Source organism: Ictalurus furcatus, chromosome 3 (genome assembly GCF_023375685.1).
Source record: "Ictalurus furcatus strain D&B chromosome 3, Billie_1.0, whole genome shotgun sequence".
Classification (NCBI taxonomy): Eukaryota; Metazoa; Chordata; class Actinopteri; order Siluriformes; family Ictaluridae; genus Ictalurus; species Ictalurus furcatus.
This window is the reverse complement of record NC_071257.1, coordinates 32,684,340-32,711,184: the sequence shown is the minus strand read 5'-3', so window position 1 is coordinate 32,711,184 and position 26,845 is coordinate 32,684,340. Positions and strand designations below refer to the sequence as shown.

At 41.2% G+C, this 26,845-nt stretch overlaps 1 protein-coding gene across 2 annotated transcripts in view; it reads right to left on the bottom strand.

The window, feature by feature from the left end:
• arhgap10 (Rho GTPase activating protein 10) overlaps positions 1-26,832 on the bottom strand; it is a 102,387-nt gene extending 75,555 nt beyond the window's left edge. For both annotated transcript variants that reach the window (XM_053622093.1, XM_053622094.1), the window contains exon 1: positions 26,291-26,832. In XM_053622093.1, coding sequence (XP_053478068.1) covers positions 26,291-26,444 — 154 coding nt within the window. In that variant the 5' untranslated portion in view covers positions 26,445-26,832. The remainder of the gene's footprint in view (positions 1-26,290) is intronic.
• Positions 26,833-26,845: the final 13 nt, after the last annotated feature.

Sequence of the window (26,845 nt, the reverse complement as noted above, 5' to 3'; positions counted from 1 at the left end):
ACCTACAATCCCTACCATTCCTACCTATATTCCCTACCTACAACCCCTACCATTTCTACTAACCATTCCCTACCTACAATTTGTACAATCCCTACCATCCCTACCAACCATTCCTACCTACAATCCCTACCATTCCCTACCTACAATTCATTCAATCCCTACATTCTTACCTACAATCCCTACCATTCCTAACTACAATTACTACAATTCCTGCCAACAATCCCTACCCACAATTCCTACAATCCCTACCTCTAATTTCCACAATCCCTACTACAATTTCTACCTAAATGTCTTACCATTCCTACCTCCAACTCGTACCTACATTAAGTACAATATCTACCTACAATTTCTACCATTCCTACCTACAATCCCTACCATTCCTACCTACAACTCCTACCATTCCTACCTACAATCCCTACTGTTCCCTACGTACAATTCGTACAATCCCTACCATTCCTACCTACAATCCCCATCATTCCTACCTACAACACCTACCATTCCTACTAACAATTCCTACCTACAATTCGTACAATCCCTACCATTCCTACTTACAACCCCGACCATTCCTACTAACCATTCCTACCTACAATTCGTACAATCTCTATCTACAATCCTGACCATTCCTACCATTCCTACCTACAACTCCTACCATTCCTACTGTTCCCTACGTACAATTCGTACAATCCCTACCATTCCTACCTACAATCCCCACCATTCCTACCTACAACACCTACCATTCCTACTAACAATTCCTACCTACAATTCGTACAATCCCTACCATTCCTACTTACAACCCCGACCATTCCTACTAACCATTCCTACCTACAATTCGTACAATCTCTATCTACAATCCTGACCATTCCTACCATTCCTACCTACAACTCCTACCATTCCTACCTACAATCCCTACCATTCCCTACGTACAATTCGTACAATCCCTACCATTCCTACCTACAATCCCCACCATTCCTACCTACAACTCCTACCATTCCTACTAACAATTCCTACCTACAATTCGTACAATCCCTACCATTCCTACTAACCATTCCTACCTACAAGTCGTACAATCTCTATCTACAATCCTGACCATTCCTACCTACAATTCCTCCCTACAATTGGTACCATTCCTACCTAAAACTCCTACCTACAATTCGTACAATCCCTACCTACAATTTCTACCTACGATTTGTAAATCTTTACACCTTTAACCTCATGAAAAATTTAAGGATGCCTGAATACACAAATTAGAACTGCCCCCATATCCTCCTGTTACCCCAATCCCATCTTTTCTCTCCTTACTGCATATGGCATGTGGTAATGTGTGACCTTCTCTCTGTGAAACTCAGTTAAATAAAGAAATAAATAAATAAATAAATATATTATGTTCCAGAGAACAGAACTAAAAGCAGGCATCTAATTTCATCACACTGTTACTCTAGTCTTTCCTAAAACACACCAAAAATGTCTTTTTATGATTCATTGGCAACCGGCTTTCTGCACAAAGTCCTTCTTGGGTCATGTTCAGAGTACGGTACAGAGAGCGTGTGGAATAAAGCCAGTGAGGTCATTTACGATGACGTCCTCTGATTGCAGCCATATGGAGGGTTCAGCTAAGAGGCTAGCGTTATATCTGATGGGCCTCAGCAGTGCTGGATCACAGATTACAAACCTGGTGAAGGACGGTCGAAATGCATAGGAAGAGGGGATGGAACTGTATATGAATATACAGTTATCCAGAATGAACAGATATTGGGTCTTATCGAGCTGGATTTGGAAGAATTTATTCGCAAATCATTCGTAGGAGCATTCAGACAAAAGAAATAAACTAGTCCTGAAGGTTCGAGAAAACACTCATATCCTAAAAATCATGTCAAACCATTTCCTTTTCACCTCACTTAATTCAAACACAGTTCAGCAATTTTTTTTTTATTTTTAATTTTGCTCCAAATTTTGACCTTTTCAGGTGCTGCTACACTGTTTTTTTTTTTTTTTTATTGGCATAAACATGATTTCGAATAACTTTCACTTCTTCCGCTTAGAAATTCTTTGACAATTCATTCATTTTTATGTCGTTTGGTCGCATGAATTTACATTCAGATGCATTTTTATAGTAACATTTACTCATGCTTTATTTTTTAGTTATATTACCCGTTACCTCCGGGTGCTCCGGTTTCCTCCCCCGGTCCAAAGACATGCATGGTAGGCTGATTTGCGTGTCTAACGTGTCCGTAGTGTATGAATGGGTGTGTGAGTGTGTATGTGATTGTGCCCTGCGATGGATTGGCACCCTGTCCAGGGTGTACCTCGCCTTGTACCCGATGCTCCCTGGGATAGGCTCCAGGTTTCCCCGTGACCCTGAAAAGGATAAGCGGTATAGAAGATGGATGGATGGATGGATTACCCATTACTTCATGTGAGTAATTCCAACTACATTTAATCATGTTTCATCTACTTAAATAGATTATGTAACTGAAATCGAATAAACTTTCAGGAGTAAAAGTAATTTTTAAAGTAATTAGTAATTTTTTTAAATAATTATTTTTTTTAAAGTAATTTACCTTTGGCAACTATTTGCGTTCGCTTTTATTTTTCAGTAAAATCTACTCGGTTTAAATGGTTATATATTGCGTAAATAAAACAAGTCAGTGGGACTTTTACTTTTGCCTTCTTTTACGTAAATTTTATTTACCTCAGGCAAGGGTGCTTAAATAAATTGCGGAAAACGTACACTTTCTCAAAACTCTCGTTATCAATTGGAAACATCTGATTTTACAGATCATTTAACACAGCCACTGCTAAATGCCAACAGCACCTTAAAGCATTCAAACTACGAGGAGTATTCCGATAAGCCGTCTGTACAGGATTTCGGGGAGTTTATTTTAGATTGTTGCGGCCAAAATACGTTCGATTTTGCTGCCGCTTTTATCAAAAACGTGAGAAATCGCAATCGCGCGGTCTTTCGCGGTGACGTTTTGTTGGTAAATGAGACCTTTTAGCTGTACTCGTGTTCGTCGCATTTCAACCGAAGGAGGCTTTGCCTGAATGTGCGTTCTGATGACATCACATGACACCTCTCACAAAAGTTCCTCAGAATATCGCGGAGTTTCCTCGATTCTTCGACCGCAAAATCCTGCAGGGACTGGATAAGAACACGTGCTTAAATCAGTTTAAAGTACATGCCATTACTATTTAACCAAGCCCTAAGCCTTAAAATCAACACGAAACAAGACATACTGAAAACAAACCTTACGTAACGCACTTTGAGGTTCCTTCGAACCATATGCAAATTAAGTTTATAAGCCACACCCCCCAGCACAAGAGCAACATGCTGAGGTGGACAACATGGTCGCTCGCATGGCAAATCTCACGATGTACGCACAGTAAGAAAAGATGCTTAATCATTTATAATTGACGTTAATGAATTGAAGTACACTTATTTTTAAATGACCGATTATAATTTCGTTGGAAAAAAAAAAAAAAACATTTAAATTGCATAGCGGCAGAAAATGTTATTTTATACATGAACCGTCATGTATTGAAGGGCAAATTATTATTTTTTTTTTCCAGTGTGGGTGTGGCTAAATACCGTAGTGTGCACAGGCTTGTACTTCACGGATGACTGACATTCAACAACATACAGTAGATAAGCGAGAATGAAAAATATATAAATAAATAAATTTGGCGGTTTTTTATTTTTTTTTTTTGTTTGGCTTGGCACGCGCAAACATTTACATACAACGTTACCCAACGTTGTTCCTGACAGACACAAATCAGATACAAATACAGATAGGAGGCGCATTAGTCATGCAAGCAGGAGGTTTATCCCCCCCCCCAAAAAAAAAACAAAACATTTGAGTATCTGTGCTGGAGTAAAGCAAGATCCACACCCATTAAAAGAAATAAATAAATAAATAAATAAATGTGCAGACTAATCATTCCCAGCATTTTCCATCTCTCTCTCTCGGCCTCCCTCGTCCCTCCCCTGAAACACACGCAACAAAGTCAATTCTGTATTTATGAAAAATAAATTGTATTTACATTTTTTCCCCTCAGTCAAGCTTTAGCTGTCGCGTTTCATGTTTTATTTGACATTCCGGCTAATGGGGTTGGGTCCGGCTTATGTACAAATGCGGAACCAAAATCTAAAACAGATCTTTTAATCTTTTCCACACATTAAACAAACCCGTCCACGGCACCTGAGAACTGAAACGGATAAAGTCTTGCGTTTGACTTCAAAGATTAATGCTGCTGGGTCTGATTAAATATCCGTGCAAGCTCGGAACCCGCCGAAGACATTTTCCAGCACTGAGCCTCCAGTCCTTTTAAAGGCATCCAAGGAAGAAACAAGGGAAAGTGTTGAGATTTCCCTGCAGGATGCCAAAAGCCCTTCCCACTGTGAGTCATAACGCTACAGCATCCCATTTATCAGTGGAATTTAGTGCTCACTGGCTGAGAGCCACATGGAAAACACCGGAGATTTAGGGGGCAGTGTTAGGCGGTTTAAAGTAAAAATGAAAATGAAATGATGGCCATCCATGACCGCACGCACGAAGCGAAAATGAGTTTGCATTTTTCCGACGACATGGATATGGGTGACGTGATGAAGGGGAGAAATCTCAGAGATGCACAATATAATAAGCAAGAAAAACAAAACAAACAAAAAAAACTGGTCACATACCCTGCCACAATGTCCGGTGATGTTTACTCCGATTACATTACCAGACATTTACACATTTCGTGTAGTAGCTCTGCAATTTAACATCTCTCCATATTAGTATGATTAATCACTCAAAAATGCGCCCAAAAAAGAATTTCCTTCTCCCTCAATAATCACGGCAGATGAGGCAACCGCCATATGAATCTGGAGTGCTTTGCTTTCTACGTTCTTACGCTATGGAGTCTGGAAGCCCCGCCCCTGCGCCATCTCACACGCCCTGAGCTGGACTCGAGAGGCATTGTTGATTTCCGTCAAGGTAGGGTATGGCTTAGCTAACATTTTACGAGTATATAGTTAACATGTACAGCTCGGCTCAACCACTCTCGAGCCAACCAGGATGGCCAGGAGCCTTGGGGTGACTTTTGATGACAGCTTGATCTTAACAGACGACATTTCTACAACTGCACGGTCCTGTAGGTTCATGCTGTATAACATCAAGAAAGACAGACCTGTATCACCGAACAGGCTACACAGATACTAGTCCAGGCTCTTGTCATCTCAAAACTGGACTACTGCAACGTACTACTCTCGGGCCTCCCGGCCATCTCCATCAAACCCCTTCAAATGATTCAGAATGCTGCAGCGTGCCTCGTCTTCAACCAGCCCAAGAGAACCCACGTCACACCCCTCTTCATCTTCCTCCACTGGCTTCCTGTAGCCGCCCGTATCAAATTCAAGGCCTTGATGCTCACGTACAAGACCTCGTCTGGAACAGCGCCCCCCTACCTCAACACTCTCCTCGAGGTTTACGTTCCCTCACGCAATCTGTTAATCCGTTAACGACCCACGCTTACTAGTGCCTACTCGGCGCGGCTCAACATCCCTTTCCAGAACCTTCACACTAACCGTCCCTCAGTGGTGGAATGAACTTCCGACCTCGATCCGGACCACAGAATCTCTCACCATCTTCAAAAAACAGCTAAAGACCCACCTCTTCCGTGAGCACTTAACTAACACCTAAAATACCAACCCCACATTATCCTTTAAAAAATAAATAAATACATAAATAAATCTGGCTCTTACACCTCGACTCTGCGCAATTTGCTTCTCTAGAACTCAATTAAAGATCTTGTACGGTAGCGCTACTCGTTCTGTTCTCCGCTCGATATGTCGCTTTGCTTATATTTCCTCATTTGTAAACCGAGTTTGGATAAAAGCGTCCGCTAAACGAATAAACGTAAATGTAAACATCAGTTTACTACATTCCATACAATATAAACTACATATACTATAGTTTACTACAACAGCCAAAATGGCAGTCATGTGGACATTAGACAACTGACTTGTAAAAGGATTACAAACGAAAACATATGGTCTTTTCTTTAACTGCAAATTACCACAGAATCACCAGAATTCCACCATCCAGCGGAGTACTCGTTATTGCCGCTGCCACCCAGCAGTTCCCGACCTCAAGGCTGATATTATTATTATTATTGCCAGTCCCTCCAGGATTCCACGATTTCGTGATCGCAGAACGCGCAAAATGAAGCAAACGCCGCGACATTCTGAGGAGCTTGCACGTTTTCAAAATTACCGCAGATAACGTTGTTCGCAAACAAAAAATCCGCAGCAAAATCGAGCGTTTTGGGCCGCAACAATCCTAAAAAAAAAAAAAAACCCTCTGTGAAATCCTGTACGAACAGTAGTACGCCCTCCTGTATTCCCTCTTTAAGCATGAAATGGTGGAAATGTTTGGTTTCCTGACTGTTTTTTTTTTATTTTTTTTTTTTAACTGGTCCTGCACGATTAAACTGCTCATTGCTTTTTTTTTTTTTTTTTTTTATAAATAAATCATGAGCACATATATAACCAATAACCGTGCCTCATTATGTTATACAACGTCAATACTTTCTGTGCCAGGAACAATGAAATGTACCATAAATTTGTACGGTCAGACTCTGAGGCTTGTCTTTTGTGCTAAACGTCCGATCGGAACGGAACACTGAGCTACGCCGACGTTACAGGAAGACGACTGGAGCTAAATCCGTGTGTGTGTGAGAATCTGCCTGGCCTGCAAAACCACTAATCCTCAATCACACTGAAAACTTGTGGCAGTATTAAACATCTCAGTCATAGACTGGAGGTTAGAGTTAACCTCTTGATGTCAGAGACGGCCTAAAGCACATTTTTCTGTGATGTTATACCGGAATGATGGCTCGCTTTACCGCGTGAACTGAATATTTCGACATTAATTAAGCTTCATTTTTAAATATGCACTGAACTATTGGCAGACCGATACACACACTTTCCCCCGCATTTTGAGGTTTCCCGCCTATTAACCATCTGATACTGAGCTAGCAATGAAGAAGAAATGCGTCTGTCGGAGAGGAATTCTGAAATTAAAGGCAAAATATCACGCTATGAAAATGAATATATTCATAACATATTTACACACACACACACACACACACACACACACACACACACACACTACACTCGACTGAAACGTGTCCCACGATCTTAAAAACCTTTTGATCTGAAGGTGTATGATTAAATGTTTGAAATATAACACAATTGTGCCGACGTATTCGTTTCTTTCGTTAGAAAACGAACGTTTTATTTACATAGAAATATTTGTTGTTTTAAACGGGACGACTCTGAGGGGAATATTTTCCGAAAAGCAGCCGATAAGAGTCCGGCGTAGGAGTGAACTCCTTTAATCCTGTTTAAAAAGCATCTCGCGGAAATTCCTCAAGAAATCTGCCGAGAAAACGCCAAGAATACATTTCTGGAAATTCTAGACGAAAAGAGTGTCTACTTTGAAGATGCTATTAAATTGCTATTAAATTATTTTGATTTATTTGGAATTTTTTTTTTTTAACACCACATAATTCCCATAGTTCCAGAGTTTTGATGACTTTATTATTATTCTAAAATGTGGAAAGAAAATAAAAATAAAGAATGAGTTGTGTTTAAACATTTGAGGGGTAGTGTACACACACACACACACACACACACACACACACACACACACACACACACACACACACACCTAGTTAGGACCTAGCAGCAGTTTTATTTACTAGTTGGTTTGTTTTTTTGTCTGTTGGTAGGATGGCTACAGTTACGTCACTGAAACTCACATGAATAATAATATTGGTAAGGGTGTTTTCAGACCTGTAGATCTGTGCTTAGTCCCGAAACGAGGACTTAAATTGTTAGAGTGTTCCAATGCACTGTCTCCTTAGCTCGGTTCGCTTTCACCAAAATGTGTTTATGCAAGTCACTTGTGAGTAAACTGTCTTCTCATTGGTCAGAGTGCACCTGTTTATGTTCCGGGGTTCCATGGGACGAGAGGGGACACAAGACGAGCCATGACATGACGGCAGGGAACATGATTAGATGGCACATGATATGAAATGATGGGACGGGAGGGGACATGAGATGGGACATGACATGATGGGATGGGACACGATTAGATGGGGCATGACATGAGATAGTGGGACAAATCATGAAATGAGGAGACGAGACGTGACATGATGAGACGAGACTTAACATGACGGGATGAGACATGGCACGATGGGACATAACAGGACAAGACATAAAATGATGAGATGGGACGTAGTGGGGGCGCATGACAGGATGGGACAAGTCCTGAGACGTGAGCTGTCAAGATAAGACGAGGCAAGATGGAACTGGACAAAAGATTTATAATTTATTTATAATTAATTAAAGTTTTATACAGACAAAAAAAGCACATTGTCTTGCATTGTTTATTACACAGAAATAAAAAAAAAGGAGTCTTAACTCATAGTCATAACTATCCTTCATTCAATTTCTGCTCAAAGAGAACTGAGAATGATTCTGGAGAATTGAATCAAATGGGAGTCGAATCGCCGGTATCGTGAATCGAATCGAGTGTATCGTTACACACCTACTCGATACATCCACTTCATAGAGTCTTTACTATGTGTGCAGCTTCACTCAGGTCACCAGAACAGCACATAGATCAGAAATAACACAGAAAAGGAGAGGACGGGGAAATATGAGCGGGGAAGCGTAGGAAAAGAAGGAGAGGAAGGGAATAAAGCAGTCAGGTAAAAGATTTGGTCACATGATTGGGTTAAACATCGCTGTGAGTAATGGCCTGAAAGTGACCTCAGGCTTCGTGCTATTTTTTTTTTTCCTTCATACTTATCTCTTTTGACATGGTTATGTTTACCTTCAGGATAGCTTTCCCCTCTAAATGTCAGAGACGGCCTACGGGACATTTTTCTATGATGATACGCTGAAATTATGACACACTTTTTTTATCTCTGGTAATAAAGGCTTCTTTGACTCGTCTTCCTTTTTGTTTGTGTTCTTTCGTTTTCCCTCAAAACTCATTCAGCAAATTTATCACCCTGCTCCACATGACTGGAGGTATGCTTATTATTATTATTAATATTATTATTTCAGCTATTATTATCGTAGCTCTCTAATCAGACGGCGCCTCCGAGGTCTCGAATGTGTTTCCATGTCCATCCTTTTCTTTCCCCCCAGATCCTTCCTGTTTGAGTGACGTTTCTTTTCCAGCTTTACTCTCGCTCAGTTTTTTTTTTTCCCCCCTCTTCTGAGGCCTCTTTCATCTTTTCCGCCACACGTTTTCACACTAGGGCCAAATCAAAGGGCCGAGATGATCTTTCAGAGCTGTGTTTTATTACCACACCTTGGCTCAGGCCTGGGAGATCTCACTCTCGTTGGATGAATCAAACCGGCAAAAATATATAAAGAAGTTTTGTTTTGTTTCCTTTTTTTAGCATTTTTGTGGTTAGCGAGTTGACAAAGTTGTTGGCGCCAAAGTCCTGGCTGTGAAAAAGTTATATTAAAATCTCAGCGTGTTAACACTGCGAAAAATACAGATACCTTTTTTTTTGTTTTGTTTTTTTTAAAAAAAAAAGTATTTGCCCCCTTGCAAAACTGAATACGAGAAGAAAAAAACCCCACAAAATTTAAATAATCATTTCATTTATTTGAGGAGCGAGGTTATGCAACACCTAAATCTCCTGTGTTAAAAAGTAATTAAAAAAAATAAGTACACCCCGTGGAAATTGTTGGCTTTTTTGACATATTTGGACAAGCAAACATTTGATCCTCTTTGAAACAGCGCCTATTAATGAAGCTGATATACTTGAAAAAAAAACACAAGGAAAATGAGCTTTTTCAATCATTAATTCAACAGAAATAGCAATAGATGTGATATTCGTCTGTGGAAAAAGTAAGTACACCCTTGGTCTCAGAAGCTAGTATTGCCCGCTTTAGCGGACATAACTTATTGCAGGTGTTTTGCATTATTGTCCACCAGGCTTGCTGGAATTTTTGGCCACTTTTCCATGCGATATTCTTTCAGTTAAGATGTTTGAGGGTTTTCTTGCATGTTCTGCCCGTTTCAAATCCCCCCACAACATTTCAATGGGATTCAACTCCGGGCTTTGACTAGGCCATTCCATAACCCTCCATTTCTTCTTTGTGGGCCGTTCCTTGGTGGATTTGTTAGTGTGTTTAGGATCATTATCCTGTTGAAAAGTCCACTTTCGGTTCAACTTCAACTTTCAGACGGACGGCCTCGCATTATCTTCAAGCACTCTTTGATATGATGCAGAATTCATAGTTGAATCAGTGAGTGCAAGCTGTCCAGTCCCTGAGGCAGCGAAGCAACCCCAAACCATAACATTTCCACCACCGTGCTTCACAGTTGGTATGAGGTGCTTCTCCTGAAAAGACCTGGTCTTTGTTCTGTGCCAAACATGTCTGCTGTCACTGTGGCCAAACAACTCTATCTTTGATTCGTCAGTCCAGAGCACCTTATCCCTAAAGGCCTGGTCCTTGCCTATGCGCTCGTTGGCAAACTGTAGTCTTACAAAGGCTTTTTCCTGGCACGCCTCACATGCAGGTCAAATTTTTGTAATCTCTTTCTGACTGTAGACGCGTGCACTTTGACACCAACAGCTGCAAGACTTACTAGCAGATCCTGTGATGAAATTTTGTGGTTCTTGGAGACTTCTTTCAGCATCAGACGGTCTGCTCTTGGGCTGAATTTGCCGGGACTAATTGGCAACTAATTGACTAATTGATTCGGTCCTGGACTAATTGGCACTCGTTTGAAATCTGCATCACTTGTAGATGATTTTCCTTACAGTGGAACGATGTATTTCAAATAATTTGGAGATCTATTTAAATCCCTCGCCAGACTCAAAGGCATCCACAGCATTTTTTTCTGTAGGCCTTACAGAACTCTTTAGATCTTGGCACGACGACACCACACACCTCAATAACAAAGGGAACACCAGACACTAGATATGAGAGGGGTATAAATAAAACATGTTCCACCTGCACTCCCTGAGCAGATTCTAATCACTGGCACCTGATTCTGTTTTTTCTTCATTTAAATTGTGAAAATTACTACAAAATCTCAATGTCATGTGTCACTTGATAGAGTAGATCACCTTTATTAATAATACGCACTGTTTCAAAGAGGATCAAATGTTTGCTTGTCCAAATATGTCAAAAAAAAAAACAAACAAACAACAACAATCTTATTTTATCACATGACTATAAACTGTACAAGAACACAGTGACCTGGAATATCTGTGAGCAAACAAGGATTAAAATGTCCACATTTCCAGTGCAAACAATTACCCTGTGCTGTTCGGTTCTTTTTATTGTGCCCTTTGGATTGCTTCCCATCCTTACAACCTACAGCTGTAAAACACAAGCATATATTTTACATTTATTTAAAAAAAAAATTTATTTACAAAAATAGGCTGGAAAAAATAAGCAAGTACGAGCGTTTAAATAAAAATGAACAAAAAATAAACCGTGAACGCGTCCGAGCGCGAGTTCTCAGCAGCGACATTTCCTGTTATACGTCATTTTTATTCACGAACGTACGAATGAATCTGGACTACGCTGTGACTCGTCTAATCTGATTCATCAGCGTATAAAATCTAAGCTTGCTTCTTCGGAACCTCTTAAGAAGCTGGATTCATCATCAGTTCACACGTATTCCTGCTAATAAAAAACCCGCCGTTCCTCCTACGTGAGCTTAATGCCAATCTAATGAAAGATCGGCTCGTTTCCTGGCAGACATCGACTCTTTGTTTTTTTTTGTTTTTTTTCTCAACCCCCTCTGAAATTGCAAACTGCAAAAAGAAGCAGTGTTAGAAAAGCCGGGCACGAAAAAGAAAAAAAAAAAAAAAAGCGCAGCAGAAGAATAAAACACACGTCCAAGGGTTGCAAATCATCCTGCGTCCGAGTCGGATATAAACGAGACCTGGGACAATTAATTCAAACGTCAAACGTTTGAGAGGGGGGGCAAGAACGTAAAAAGTATTATGATGTAATATTTCATCGGTGATGGACACGACAGAAGTTCATGGCCTTTGAGAGAAAGAAGAGAGGATACGAGTACGTACAAAAGGCTGTGTGACAAGGAGTGTGCATTACACTGAAGGGGAAACGGAAAGTAACCAGAGTGCATCCTCTCCGCCTCTCTCTCTGTGTGTGTGTGTGTGTGTGTGTGTGTGTGTGTGTGTGTGTGTGTGTGTGTGTGTGTGTTGCCTCCTCCATGTCCGCCTTATCCCGTTTCCTTCTGAATCAAGGACTCTGTGACCCCACACATCCTCCCGGATCTCCAAATCCAGGAAGAGCGGAATTGAAATCCCCACCATGACCATCTCACATTGGCTACTGTTCAAACTTCCAACATCTGAGATAAAGATTGAAACGAAATACGTCTTTTCAAAAGACGTACAAGCCTAAAATAAAACTCGATAAAATGTGGGGTTATTTTGAGTGTTTAACCTACAACCGAAGGCTTTAAGCTTACTCAAGCAAACCTCCAGAATTACTGTATAGAAATCTAATCTAGCTAATCCAAGTCTTTGGGAGCATCTGAGTACTACGGATTACTACAGAGAGCATTATTACCTCGCAACCTGCAAAACGCAACACTAAAAAAACGACTTCAGGAGGCTTCTTTTGAACGAGATGGACAAAGCGAACAGCACATCAACATTAAGACCTTCATCCAAGAGCATTCCAACCTGCTCCCCTCATCAGCGCCGTTTTATCCTCTTTTTTATTTATTGTTTTCTAGCTGCCCCATTTGTGCCAAACCTTTTGGGAGAACTAATTACACAGATTAGATAAGAAACTACACAATGAACACAGATAAGGTAAGAAAAAAACAACAACAACAACAAAAAAAACACAACAACAATGACCAGGCATTAGATTATAGTTTTGCACTAGATTAGATTATTAGATTAGATTATAGTCAAGTAATCTTTTCCCCCCTGAGGTCATACTGTAACGACATACAAGACTTGTGATATCGTGTGCAAAAACACCTTCGTCCTATCGATACTACTGACGACGGTATCGCTCAAGGAGAAAGGGGCGGGGTGTGGGGGTGTGGCCAGAAACATGGCCAGTAATATGTGTCGTGTATGTTACATCATTACAGAAAAAAGTCCATTTTCCTTGGATTAATTACTAAGTTCAGCAGCGCTCCCATAACTGTAAACAAACCTAACGAGTTTATCGTTATTATCTGAAAATAACGGCGCGATCGTCTTTACGAGTTGAACGCACATGAACGGCACAACAAAGTCGTAATTACGAGCGGGGAAACTCGGGATTTTCCTCGGGAGCTTCCGAGTTGGGGGCGTGTCAGTAAGAAAGCACGGTGGAATCAATGGATGCGGCGTCTGTAGCCGACGGTAAATTTTGTTAAAAGATGATCGCCTGCGCAAAATACGACAGCATTGTACAATTACGATATAAGATATAACGAGAAAGTTTACAGCGGCTTCATGGACAGGTTTAAAACATTAAAAAAAAAAAAGCAAAACACACGCCTGAGGCGCTTGCTGCATTTCCTGCAGTTGATTAAGATGAGGTGCACCGCCGTCTTGCACCAACCAAAGTGACCTGAACGCACATGACGTCGTAATTACGACTTCCCAAGTCAAAAATATGAACTTCCCAGGAGTTTTTTTTTTATTTTGTTGGGCCTTGGCCAGTTCCCAATTCCAAATCACCAGCACACTTCAGGTTCCAAACTGTGGAGGGTGAAGACTATCACGCACTTCCTCTAGCCAACCACATGGACTGCTGCGTCATGTGCCGATGTGCCAACCTTGAATTCTACACTATATGGCCAAAAGTCTGTGGACGTCTGACCACTAAACAAACACGTGCCCATTACAAAATTATAGCCGTTAATATGGAGTTAGTCAATCGTTGCTTCTGGGAAGGCTTTCCACTAGATTTTGGGGCGTGGCTGTGTGGATTTGTGATCATTCAGCTACAAGAGCGTTAGTCAGATCAGACACTGATGTTAGATGAGGAGGTCTGGGGTTAAGACGGCGTTCCAGTTCATCCCAAAAGGTGTTCAGTGGGGTTGAGGTCAGGGCTCTGTGCAGGACACTCCAGTTCATCCACTTGTCGAGAGTTGCGTTTTCACGGTTGGTGTCCATCTGAGTTGACGTCATTCGCCGCTGTCGCTTTGTCAATGACGTACGACTCGCATTGACACGGGAATATCCGATCTGTCCGCTTACACGGCAGACGCAAATGCACGTATCCCATAAATTGTTAGTATTTTGTCTTCTGGGAGACATGTAACTAACTTATTTAGCATCTGAAGAGCAGTACTAAATGGAAAGATCTTTAAACAAAATACTAACAATTTACACTGATCATCCTGTTCAAAAGTTTACACCCCCCTGGCTCTTAATAATATATCGTGTTGCCTTCTTGAGCATCAGTGAACGTTCGCACCTCGTGTAATAGTCGTGTACGAGTCCCTCGGTCGTCCTCAGTGTGAAAAGACGGATCCCGTCATCATATAGCCGCTGTCGGAAAGGGCTCAAATATGCAGAATATGCTGGAAAAGCAAAGAACGTGCAGGACCTGGAGGATTTTTCTGAAGAACAGTGGGTGGTTTAACTGCTCAGGACAAACAAGGGACTCGTGAAGAACTCTCACAGAACATAAACACATCGTGTCTTTTTTTCCATCCACATGTGTAACGGACACACGGTATTAATAATCAAGGGTTTGTAAACTTTTGAACGGGGAAATTTTTATAAATTCAGCTCTTATCTTGTCTTGTGGAATATATCTAAACATCTGTTATGTGCAATAGCGTACTCAGGACAGGACTAAATAGAGAGGAAAAAAAAAAAGGGATTTTTAAGATCCGTCTTATTTTGTTAACAGTATTAAGATTTAGCAGATTCTGCAAGGGGTGTGCAAACTTTTGAGCGCAACTGTATTTCCACATATGGACGGATCCTGGAACGGATCTGAGAATATCGGAATCCATGTGCTTTTTTCCTGCTTACACGTTCACAGGTCATATCTGATCTGCGCCGCGTGGGAGGAACAAACCGGATTTGGGTCGCTTGGACCGTGTGATATAAATGCGGCCTTAGTTCCAGTGAAGGGAAATTGTGCAGCTACAGCACACGAAGACGTTCTATACAATTGTGTGCTTCAAACTTTGTGTTTTATCGTGTTATCGTGGTGTTAGCGTTTGGCCTTATAGCGTACTTCGCGACAGCGTTTTAATGAAAGATCTGAAATCTTAAATCCTGGAGCGGTAACCATAATCTAATATTTCTTATTGGATCACACGAATATAACCGTTTATCACAGACCAGCAAACCGATCTGGAACTTCTCAGATGCTCAGAGCGGACTAATAAAACTTCAAACGAAATACGACGTTGCAGTTCATTACGGGTCCACTCGCGTTTTTTGCGGCTTCCTGGGTTATCAGTATTGCGCCGGCTAATGCTGCACTAATGATTAACGTCTATGTGCAGTTCTCTCCGTGATGTCACCTTGCAAGCTGCCCTCACGCCACCTCTCTCTTCTCAGCACTGGTGGTTAGCTGACTCTGACTCTGGCGTCTCTGTGGATTTACTTGGAACGAATTAAGAGTCAAACACAAGTCTGAACACGTCTGGTCAAACACGAAAGGATTTTCATCACTTAGTAGAGGCGCTACGGTATGAGATTTTAACGGTATGATAAGGTTCTGATCTGAAGTGTCATGTTCTTCAGCCTGCGTGTATTAATAAAGCTTTATAGAAGTTGCTATGGTAATGCTGTTTGACTTGGGTCATTGTGACATAGTGGCTCAGGTGGTAGAGCGGGTCGCCCACTAACTGTAGGGTTGGCGGTTCGATTCCCGGCCCACGTGACTCCACGTACCGAAGTGTCCTTGGGCAAGACACCGAACCCCAAGTTGCTCCCGATGGCAAGTTAACGCCTTGCATGGTGTGTGTGTGTGTGAGTGGGTGAATGAGACACAGTGTAAAACGCTATATAAGTGCGTTTAATAAGCTAAACGTGAAACAGGTGAATTGAGACATGTGACGAGGTGCAATGTCTGATGGGAAACGTAGTTTCTAGTCCTTCTCAGATATTACATGACAACTTACCTTAGAAGTAGGAAGTCGTATTTACGTCATTATTGTTCAATGGGATCTTTTCTTAGCAATGATCTAAGCAGCGAACACTCATGATACGAGTGACGGAGATTTCCCTTCTCAAAGCAGCGAACCGTACAGTCAGTGGTACAGATTTAACAAGTGAACACGTCTGTATGCTGATTGATCTCTAGCAAAGCCCTACTTCTTTCTGATTCTTTTTTACTGTCGACGCTGGGAGCAGCTACATTGATTTGACGTCACTTGCTGAACTCAGGGTTGAGGAGACTTTCCCCACTTTCTGAGTAGGTGTTTTCTTTGTTGTTGTTGTTGTTTTTTTTCTCCTAGTTGGAGGTTAGAAATTCCTTTAGTTGAACGGCGCATATGATTTAGAGCGAGTCCTGAGGCGGGGGAAGTTGGAAAAATCCAACCTACATATTTGGGGAGTTGTAGCAGGGATAAGAGCAACTAGAGTAAGGAACTTGATCGGGTTATAGAAAAAAAATAAAATAAAAAAAAGGGGGAAAAAAAAGGAAATGGTAATACTTTTTTTTTTTTTTTTGGAAAACATTAACAGTGGTCCAGTTATACACCGAGACTAACCACGAAACTGTGACATCATAACAAAAGCTAAAGTTTTGTTATGGAATTAAATTTGTTCCAAAAGTATTGAACATAACTTTTCAAGAAATTCAAAAGACTCATACACAAGGAGAAAGAAGAAAAAAAAAAACACTCTGAAAACGAAAACAGTGAGCTCGTCGGCAAAAACGTGTCACGGTCTTCAAATAAACAGCGTTCTTCGTTGACGGTTTTCCAAGCTTCGTTTTCGCCAGTCGTGGTTTACGAACGCGCTGCCAGAGTTTCCGTTTACGCTTTCAAACTCTTCGTTTACGCTCCGCAAGTTTACGTTCGGCGTTCTGGCACAACCCTCTCGTGTGGGCGGGGCTAAACGGCAATTTGTATCAACAGCTCCCTGACCAGGAAGTACAGACTTCAATGGCGCAAACGTTGGAGAGCGTTCCGGATACGGTTCTCTGTATAGTTATAGCGTCTGTACGTCGTAGTGGAAATTACTTATAGCGCGTAGCGTCATCCGAGTCATCGTCATCGTCCTCCTCCTCAGCTGGACACTCGACCTGTCCATCCAAATCTCACTAGCCAATGAGAGTAAAATCGCTCTTAAGCCACACCCACACGAGAGGTTTGTGCCAGAACGCCGAACGTAAACTTGCGGAGGATAAACGGAAACTCTGGCAGCGCGTACGTAAACCACGGATAGCGGAAACGAAGCTTAGAAAACTATTAACAAAGAACGCGGTTTATTTGAAGCCCGTGTTACATTTTTGCCCACGAGTTCACTGTTTTCAGTTTCAGAGTGTTTTTCCTCTCTCTCATTGTATGTTTGTGTTCGCTTCTTGAAAAGTTATGCTCAACACTTCTGCCACAAATTTTAATTCCATATTTTGTTAGCTCTCAAACTATTCCCCGTGTATACATTTGATCTTTCTCAGCGATTGTGTAAAAGTCCTTGACTTTAAACTACACTGATGAATAACCGTGTCCACCAAAATTTCTCCCTGCATTTTCCGAACCGGATTCTGCTGCCGTTATAATACAGCAGTCCTTATCTGTCCACTTCATCAACACTCAGCAAATTTTTAACAAACATACCGCCAACAGCGGGGGCTTTGATCCAACGTGAGAGAAGGTAAGCAGTACAAAGCTGGTTGAACTTTAAACGCCTCCTACCGCTCTCTAACCAAGCTGCACGGTCAGCAGATGAACGATGGTGGATGAGAACAGGGGAAAATAACAAAGGTGTCGGTCTCATCGTGACAGAATACAGAGAGAACTTCAGGAGAACACGCCCTGACATTTGAGCCGTCTCGAATGGTCTCGTTACAGAATAATCCACTTAGTCACAATATCATACACTAATGCGCAAATTCACACGATTACAACTACTACGTATGCATAGTGTGAGCTTGTAGTCTCGTTCGTGCGTATACAATATACGAGTCGAGTCCTATTCCTCATTTAGGGCTTGAAAAGCACGCTCACATTTGAGATGTACCTGACTAAATGTGGATGAAGCACGTACGTCAGTGCCCGAGAAGAGTAGGTTCCAAAAAAATATTCCTACTCACTATTGAATTGTTTTCCAGAAAAAAAACAAACAAAAAAACCTGCAAATCAAGCAAAACCTGCGAGTATGTGGAAACACTGATGATCGAGTGCAGCGCAAAGGCGACAAAATGACCGGTGTACCGATCGCGATCGCTCCAAACAGGTTGATTCAGTTCTTCGGACGTTCTCGAGGACTGGATTAGTATAACCTGCGTCACAAATCCCGCCCCGTGAGTGTTCCGTGTGGTTCCGAGTGCGGCGAGTTCTGCTTTGACGTCATTTTGTTTCGAGTTCGCGTCATGTGGTTTTCCAGTCCCGTCGTTGATACGTTACCCTACTGTGTTCACCTGTTCTGTGTTTCACTCTTAATTAGTTTGTCTATTTGCGCCCTGTTCTGTCACAGTACCTTTGTGAAGTCTGATCATGCATTTCCTCGTGCTGGCCTAAGCCATGATTCCGAGTTTCACTCGATGTATTTGTCTTTCCTGGTTTTGGATTATCCTTGCTTAACGCTGCCATTCTGAGACTATGATTCATGTACTGCCCAAAATATAGCACAGGATTCATTTACACACGTGCCCTGCCTTCACTAACCACATGGGGTTTTTTCTTTTTTTTTCCCCATTCCCCCCACCCCCCCAGGGTTTAATTTCACTAGGTGTAGTTCAGGAATCGTTTTGGATACGATCCCATATGAAAGAAAAACATACAAAATACAGTGATTATATAGAGTCCTCAAACTATATTGCTGTGTGTGGCAAGGCCAAGATCTCTCGAATCCTCATGCTTACACTTAAATTAAACAGGACTATCCATAGAGAGTTGAAGCTCTATAGCAGAGCCTTGTAGACGCGATCTTCGCTGAAAGCTGCTTGTTCATCCATTGTATCATGGACTTTTATATTTCTTTAAAAAAAAAAAAAAAAAAGAAGAATTTAAACAAGATTTGGACAATTTTTATTCATACGAGGACTCTCGAGAAGCATTACAATCTTGTGACTACTAAATCACGCCCAATACTAAGGTTAATATCAGGGCTGGGTGATATCGTGGTATAATATTTATACTGTGAGAAATTATGTCAATACACTTGACTGAGATATCACAATATAACAGTCATTTCTCATGGCAACGGTATACTCTAATGGCAGTGGTTTCTTTCGGCAGGATAACGCGTCCTGCCACACTGCAAACATTGTTCAGGAACGGTTTGAGGAACCATCGGGCCGCCGAATTCCCCGGATCTCAATCCGGTCGAGCGTCTGTGGGACGTGCTGATCCATGGAAGCCCGACCTCGCGACTTACAGGACTTAAAGGATCTCCCGCTAACGCCTCGGTGCCAGATCCCACAGCACACCTTCAGAGGTCTTGTGGAGTCCGTGCCTCGACGAGTCCGAGCTGTTTCGGTGGCACGAGGATAAACACGAGAGTATTTATAAAATGTCTGTATCGCCATATGATTCACACTTACTCAATACATATATATGGCTTCGAAGCATGGAGAACAACCAACCCGATGAACAATCCAGTAATCAACTAGACGTGACAAGATACTCTACTGAGCACCAACATTTAAGATACATCATAAGCCAATGCTGAGGTGAGTCGGGGAACAAGGAACACAGAAGTACAGCAGGATGAAGGGATCAGGAAACACCTACATCTAAACACTACTACATCGTACTAAAGGACAAAGCAGCCCGAGCCAGCTCCAAACGTTTCCGGCGCAAGTGGAAAGTCGGACGCGATTCTAAATCGATAGCGAGTAATTGCCCGAGCGGTTTGTTTAATAACGTCTCGTGCCAACGTTAACGATGTCCAGACGACATCGCGGCCCACTGTAAAACACAGCAAAACCAAACATGTCACCGGTGCCGAAGGGTCACGCGCCGGATAAAACACAGCAGAGTGTCTCAGAGACGCAAATAAAACATTATCCTTCCTTAACATCCTGAAGCCACGTATTTACCAAGAGCGTAAAAATCAAGCAAGCTCATTTCATTAGCCCGTTTCTCACTTCTTTGCTCTACACACTTTACTGTGCACACTTGCCTCGTAACTCAGGAAGCTTTGCGGTTAAACACACGCGCCACATCACTGTAAGAATCAGGAAGTGTGACAACGTGCAACAAGTCATGGATGGTCATCGGTTTTTCAGTTAGGACACTCTCGGAGCGAACGAGACGACAATATAATCACGGAAACAAAACAAACAAACAAAAAAAAAAAAGAAAGAGTGTATTTTGTTTTTAATCCTTACAGGCCAACACCATGAAAGATCATGCCTACATATTGCTAAAAATTGAGAGAATATAAACTGCATCTTCCCAGGTTATAAGTAAAAAAATAATTATAATATATATATTAAAACCCGTCAAGATCCTTCAGAATTATTTGTCCTCACTTGAGAACCCTCCACAGGTTCTCAGCCGGACTTTAGTTCATATTTGGGTGTTTGTGGGACGGATGTACGGCATTGGATCATTCGTAACCTCCTGGCAGAGCTCCTGCAATCTCCTTGTTGAGTCCATGATGTCACATATCCGAACAGAATTCCCAGGATCTCTAGAAGAAAAGACAGACCTACTGGCTAATTTTGTTCTCCTGGACTGCTGGTGCAATCTCCCCCGTGTTAGAGCGAACGCTTTTCATGTGAAGCTTGAAGGTCATTTTTATGTATTCTCTGACCTTCACCGTGCTGACGGATTGAATAAAGGGCGTTTGACCCATATTTAGCCTGAAGTCCGGGGAATCAGAGAGTCAGGGACGACCTGTTAGGAGTTTCCTAGTGAATGAAATGCGCTGAACTAAATGCCAATTCCATTTTTCCGTGTGATACCGATATCAAATCAAAAAGCCCTATTAAGATCTAAAGATATCCATGTTCCTAATCAGTGTCAAGTTCATAATGTCAGTTATAGAACCAGTGGTCTTCAAGAAAACTATTAAACAACTAAAGGTGCCAATATTTCTGTAAGGCACTGTAATGATGCACATGCCTCATATCTCATGATATAACAATTGCAATCTTAGAAAACTGGAGATAGTCCTCGCTGCAGAACCGAAGGTCCAGTAGGAGGAGGACCTGATCCAACTTCTCCTCTAACCCATAACCCCCATGATGATGCTGCACAGCACAGAACAAGACACAGAGTTCTCTAACGTTTGGCTCAGCTCAGCCCAGGTAGGAGACGCTGGATCAGGTCTGACTCCGCCCCCTGGACTTTTGGTTCTGCGGCGAGGGCAAAATGAAACGATTTCAAACCCTCAAAAGTTCCTCGACTGTCCCTCTGAGAACACCCTTAAAAGATTCTTTGTAGAACCTTACAACACAACGAAAGGGTCCTAAACGGATGCTTTTTTTCCCTGTAAGCTAAGAACCTTTATCCGATGAATTATTCCTCGAAGAACCCTTTGGTGATGAAACGAAACCGTACTTTAAACAGATCCTTTTACCGAGGCCAGACTGTCTACCCTTCTTCATTAAAATGTGTATTTTATTTCACAGAAAATCCCTCTGCATTAGACTTAAACACGCCAGAGAAACCTTCAGCAGGTCTAAACCACGAAAAACACATTTCCAGCTTCACAGACACACACACACACACACACACATTCCTCCAAACACTCCACAACGTTCCAACACGACCCAAAAAAGGCCCGAAATCCCAAAGCCAAGGAAGTCGTGTAGATGTATATTTTTAGCCAAGCTGCTGTTTTCCAGGGGGGAAAAGAATATTTTGTATTCCTGAATTACACCAGAAGTGTTTATAAAGGAGAAGGTCATTCGAGCGACGGTCACAAGGACACGGTCAGGACCTTCACCCGTTTCAGGGCTTACACTTGAAACTATTAACATTTGTTACACGACACCTTCGAGTCAACGACTCGCGTGAACTAATAACTTACCATGTGCGTGTGTTGACATGAAAACCTGGACTGATGCCACTGTGTTGAGCAAAAAAAAGGAGCACAGCTAAAGTTTGGAGTGCAGTCATCGTGTGTAGCGCACTTACTGTATACTCTACATCAAGGGGAACTTGGGATTCCACGCGTGTTAGCCTAGGATTCAGTTAAAGTCATACTGCTTGAAAATGGTCCGAATTGTGTTCGATTAAAACAGACAGGGTTTTTGACTTATTTTTGTTTGTTTGTTTACTACTGTTGCAGCCAAAAATGCTTGATTTCGCTGCAAAATTTGCAACTTGCTGTGTTTTTTGCGTTACTTTTTGAGGAAAACTACATGAATTGGCGAAATCGCAATCGCACGAAATTGTTTCACACGCTCTTTCGCGGTGATGTTTGTTGGGGAATGAGATCTTTTAGCTGCACTCGCGTTTGACGCACGTGAATCGAAAGAGGCGTAGGCTGAAAGTGCGTTACGATGACGTCACATGACGCGTCTCGGCCCAAATCTGCAGAAAAGCTGGGGTAATTTAGAAAAATTTCAAGCTCCTCGGAATATTGCGGCGTTTGCTTGAATTTGTGTTCATTTCTATGATCGCAAAATCGCAGGGACTGACTAACAAACTGCCAGCAAAACTGTAGCGTTACTTTTTTTTCATATTTATTTAGCTTTAACGTGTACTTTTATTTAACCCGTACAAACATGAATTATTTAACACTGAAAAAAACCCGTAATATTTTAACATCTAATCTGCATACAATCAGAATTTGTAATTCTTATTTTAATGAAATAAATAAATATACTGCCATACCTTACCAATCTTTCAGGAAAGTGTACTGTGACACAATTTATCACAATATCCATATTATATCAGGGTCCTACCATGACCATCCCAGTCCCCTGACCTGAACCCCATAGAAACCCTGTGGGGTGAACTGAAGAGGAGAGTCCACCAGCGTGGACCTCGAAATGTGAAGGATCTGGAGAGATTCTGTATGGAGGAACGGTCTCAGATCCCTCGCCATGTATTCTCCAACCTCATCAGGCGTTATAGGAGAAGACTCAGAGCTGTTATCTTGACAAAGGAAGCTAGCACAAAGTATTGACTAAAAGGGTGCCAATAATTGTTGCACACCTATATTTACATTTTTTTTTTTAATAAACCTGTGTTGTGTTCGCAATTGTTTGATATCCATGACAGCAGAGTATTTTTGTGAATTTTTGAAGGGTGCCAATATTATTGGAGGGCACTGTACGCTTGTGGCTGAACCCCAAACTCAATAAGAGTGGGCTGTGTAGGGAAAGGGTCCGTTTCAGTCTAAACTGCACTTCTAATGGTTAAAAATTGGGCCCGTGATACCTGAATGAGGAATTAGGAATGACTTGTACACTACCTAGTGCAATAGGAAGGCATTTGGAACTGGAAAAAAAAAAAAAAAAAAAAGGCGTAATTTTTTTTCCCATGATATTCCAGATATAATCCCTGGAGCTTACTGGGGATCTTGGTTTGTTTATGGTTTAGTGTGCTGGTATAGTATCGCAATTGGAATTTATCCAACAAAGTCTGAAAATGGACCGGCTTTTCTTAAAAGTCTGCTGGATATCTTCCTCCGCTCCCTCGGCTTTGTGATGGGCGTGTCTGTTTACAACGCAGGATGTGACTGAACCTTGTGGATTTCAAATAAATCACCTTCTTGTTCACGTACTTCCATGAACTTGGTTCTAAAAAGGCGTTCCTGGCGTAATATTGAAAGTGAAGTTAAAATATTCCGTAGTATCAAATGACAGGATTTCCTGCAAAATAAACAACAGCACTCAGTCTGATCTACGGATACGGAGACAAAATGCTTAAAAATAGCTGCAACATAATCGGGGTACAAAAGAAGACTGTGGCATTTATTCATAATATAATTCGTCTCTGCGTTTTGCCCGATTGGTGCGAATGAACTACATGCTTCTCGATATCCCATAATCCCTTGCACTTTTTTTTTTTTTTTTTTTTTTTGCCAGTTCTTGTTAGAAATGACTTGGAGTCAAATTTCAGGCGACGAAATTGCGTGTATTCGCCTTTGATGTTTACGTTTGGCTGAAATCCCAAATATTCCCTAAAGTCATAGTCTACAGTCATATGATACGGTTGTACTCTACCTAGTGCAACAGGAAGTCCTTTAAGGACCCATTCTTAGTGGACCATGACTTAAAGCCTTATATTGCACATATGATCTATTAGCAGTTAATAAGGAATATAAACAGTACACCGTGTTGATAAAATTAACCTGAGCTGAACGTTTATAGCGCTTGTATACGAATAAATAAGATCCCTAATAAGCAAGCCACAGGCGATAGCGGCAAGGGAAAACTCCCTGAGACATCATGAGGCTCAAAAGGAAATCCATTGTGTTCTGGGTGACCCTGGATAGATCATGAACAGTTTGAGAATAAGAGATTCCTAGAAGAGATTGGAAGATGGAAAAGAGGGATTAAGGACATGAACCATGTGCTCATTATGGATAAATTCACACACTTAAAATCTGTATCCTGTGTTTATATATTTCTCTCAAGCTGCTTTTAGACAATGTCCATTGTTAAAAGCGCTATACAAAGAAAATTGAATTGAATAGCCGGCCTCTATAGGATTCGGAGGCGCGTGCAATTTTTCTAAATTTTCATGTGACGTCATCACAAGGCGCATTCAGCCGAAGCCCTCTACGATTCAGGACGCTAAAAGGTCTCATTTACCGACAAACATCACTGCGAAAGACCGTGCAATTGCAATTTCGCCGATTCAAGTAGTTTTCCACAAATAATAATAATAATGATTAAAAAAAAAAGCACAAAAGACTCCGCAAGTCGCAGAGAAAAATCTAACGTTTTTGGCTGCAACAATCACAAAACAAACAAATAAATACATAAATAAATCCACGAAATCCTGTACGGACTGTATAGTCGCAAATCTGGAAATTACCTAGCACTTACAAACATACAACTACACTACCGGTCAAAAGTTTAGACACTCTCATTCTTTATTTACTGTTGTTTATTTTCCCCACATTTTATAATCAGAAAGTCATCAAAACTCTGGAGTAACACAAATGGAACTGGGAATTATGTCGTGATAAAAAAAAATAAAATAAATAATTTAATATTTTAACATCTTCAAAGTAGTCGCCCTTTTTGCCTAGAAATTTCCAGAAACGTATTCTCGGCGTTTTCTCGACCGATTTCTTGAGGAATTTCCCTGAGATGCTTTTTAAACAGGATTAAAGGCGTCCACACCGACGCCGGACTCTTATCGGCTGCTTTTAGGAATATTTCGCTCCGTTTAAAAAAATATATATATATATATTTTTTGTAAATAAAATGTTAGTTTTAGTCTCATGAAAGAAACAAATATGTCGGCACGATTATATTTTAGTTGTCTACGACGCCGATTTTCACACGTTTTAATCACGCACCCTCAGATCAAAAGGATTTTTAACATCATGAGAAAACATTTCAATCGAGTGTCCACAAACTTTTGACAGGAAGCGTACATTACGCAGCTAGATTGATCCCGAAGTGGAAATTTGTGTTAAGTAAAGTCGAAGAGTCCACGAAGTCCCCGGACCGCAGGATTGTACCCAGGACCTTGGAAGGTGTAAAGTGGCAAAGCGACCACCACGCCAAGCTACTGAATATTCCCTTATGACATGGACCCATGATTAAATGAATAAAGCATGCGCTCATCCATAATGTACAACATGTATGTCTAATCACGCTGGTAAGAAAAGTAAATAATAAACAACAACAACAACAACAACAACAACCTTGGACCTCTGCAGTTCTTGACAGGTACATTATTCTGAGACATGCCAACCCAATCCAGGTGAGATTATCCACACAGGTAAAACCATCCCATCCACAAAAGGAGAAAGAAAATCTTTCATAGATATAGTTTTTGAATGAAATCTTTAAATAAACATGGACAGTGAAGACATGTTGGTCATGAGAAATCAGCTCCACTGTTTGTTTCATGGCTTTTATTATATATAGTGAATAAATAAATAAATAAAGCGTGTTGAAATAATAATAATAATAATAATAATAATAATAATAAAAAGAGTTCAAACTTACGTTTCGTGGCGTTGATGAGATTTTTTCCGTCTTTATAAAGCTCTTTAATAAACCTGTTGGTTTTGTCCAGCTCTGCTTCATGGGCTTTAATTTTGTCCCTGAACCCAGGGCTGTCCAGGTAACACTCACTGAACTCCAACGGGTACAGACCCATGTTCTCCCCGTTTCTTTTCCCTCTTTAATGAATGTGTCTGGTGTTAGTAACGGTGTATGGGTCTGCAACAAGCTGCCTGGCTACAGAAATAACCAAAAATAACCGGATGTTTAACGCTACATTAGCTTTATTTTTAGTTCAGTTCAGTTTTCCCAAATGTCCAAGGGCTATTTCTGGAGGAACTCAGTCGAGAATTTTCCTTCAATAATAACCGAAATAAAGTCTTTCTCTATATTAAAAAAAAAATTGTAGATTAATTATTCGCTTTATAAGCTTTAAAAAAAAAAAGAAAAAGTGAAACGCTTTCTCGAGGAAGAAATAAAGTTAATGTATTAAGTTGAAGGTCCACGTCGCCCAAACAGTTGCAATGACAGACTGAGCAATCCAAGCCCCGCCCTCCT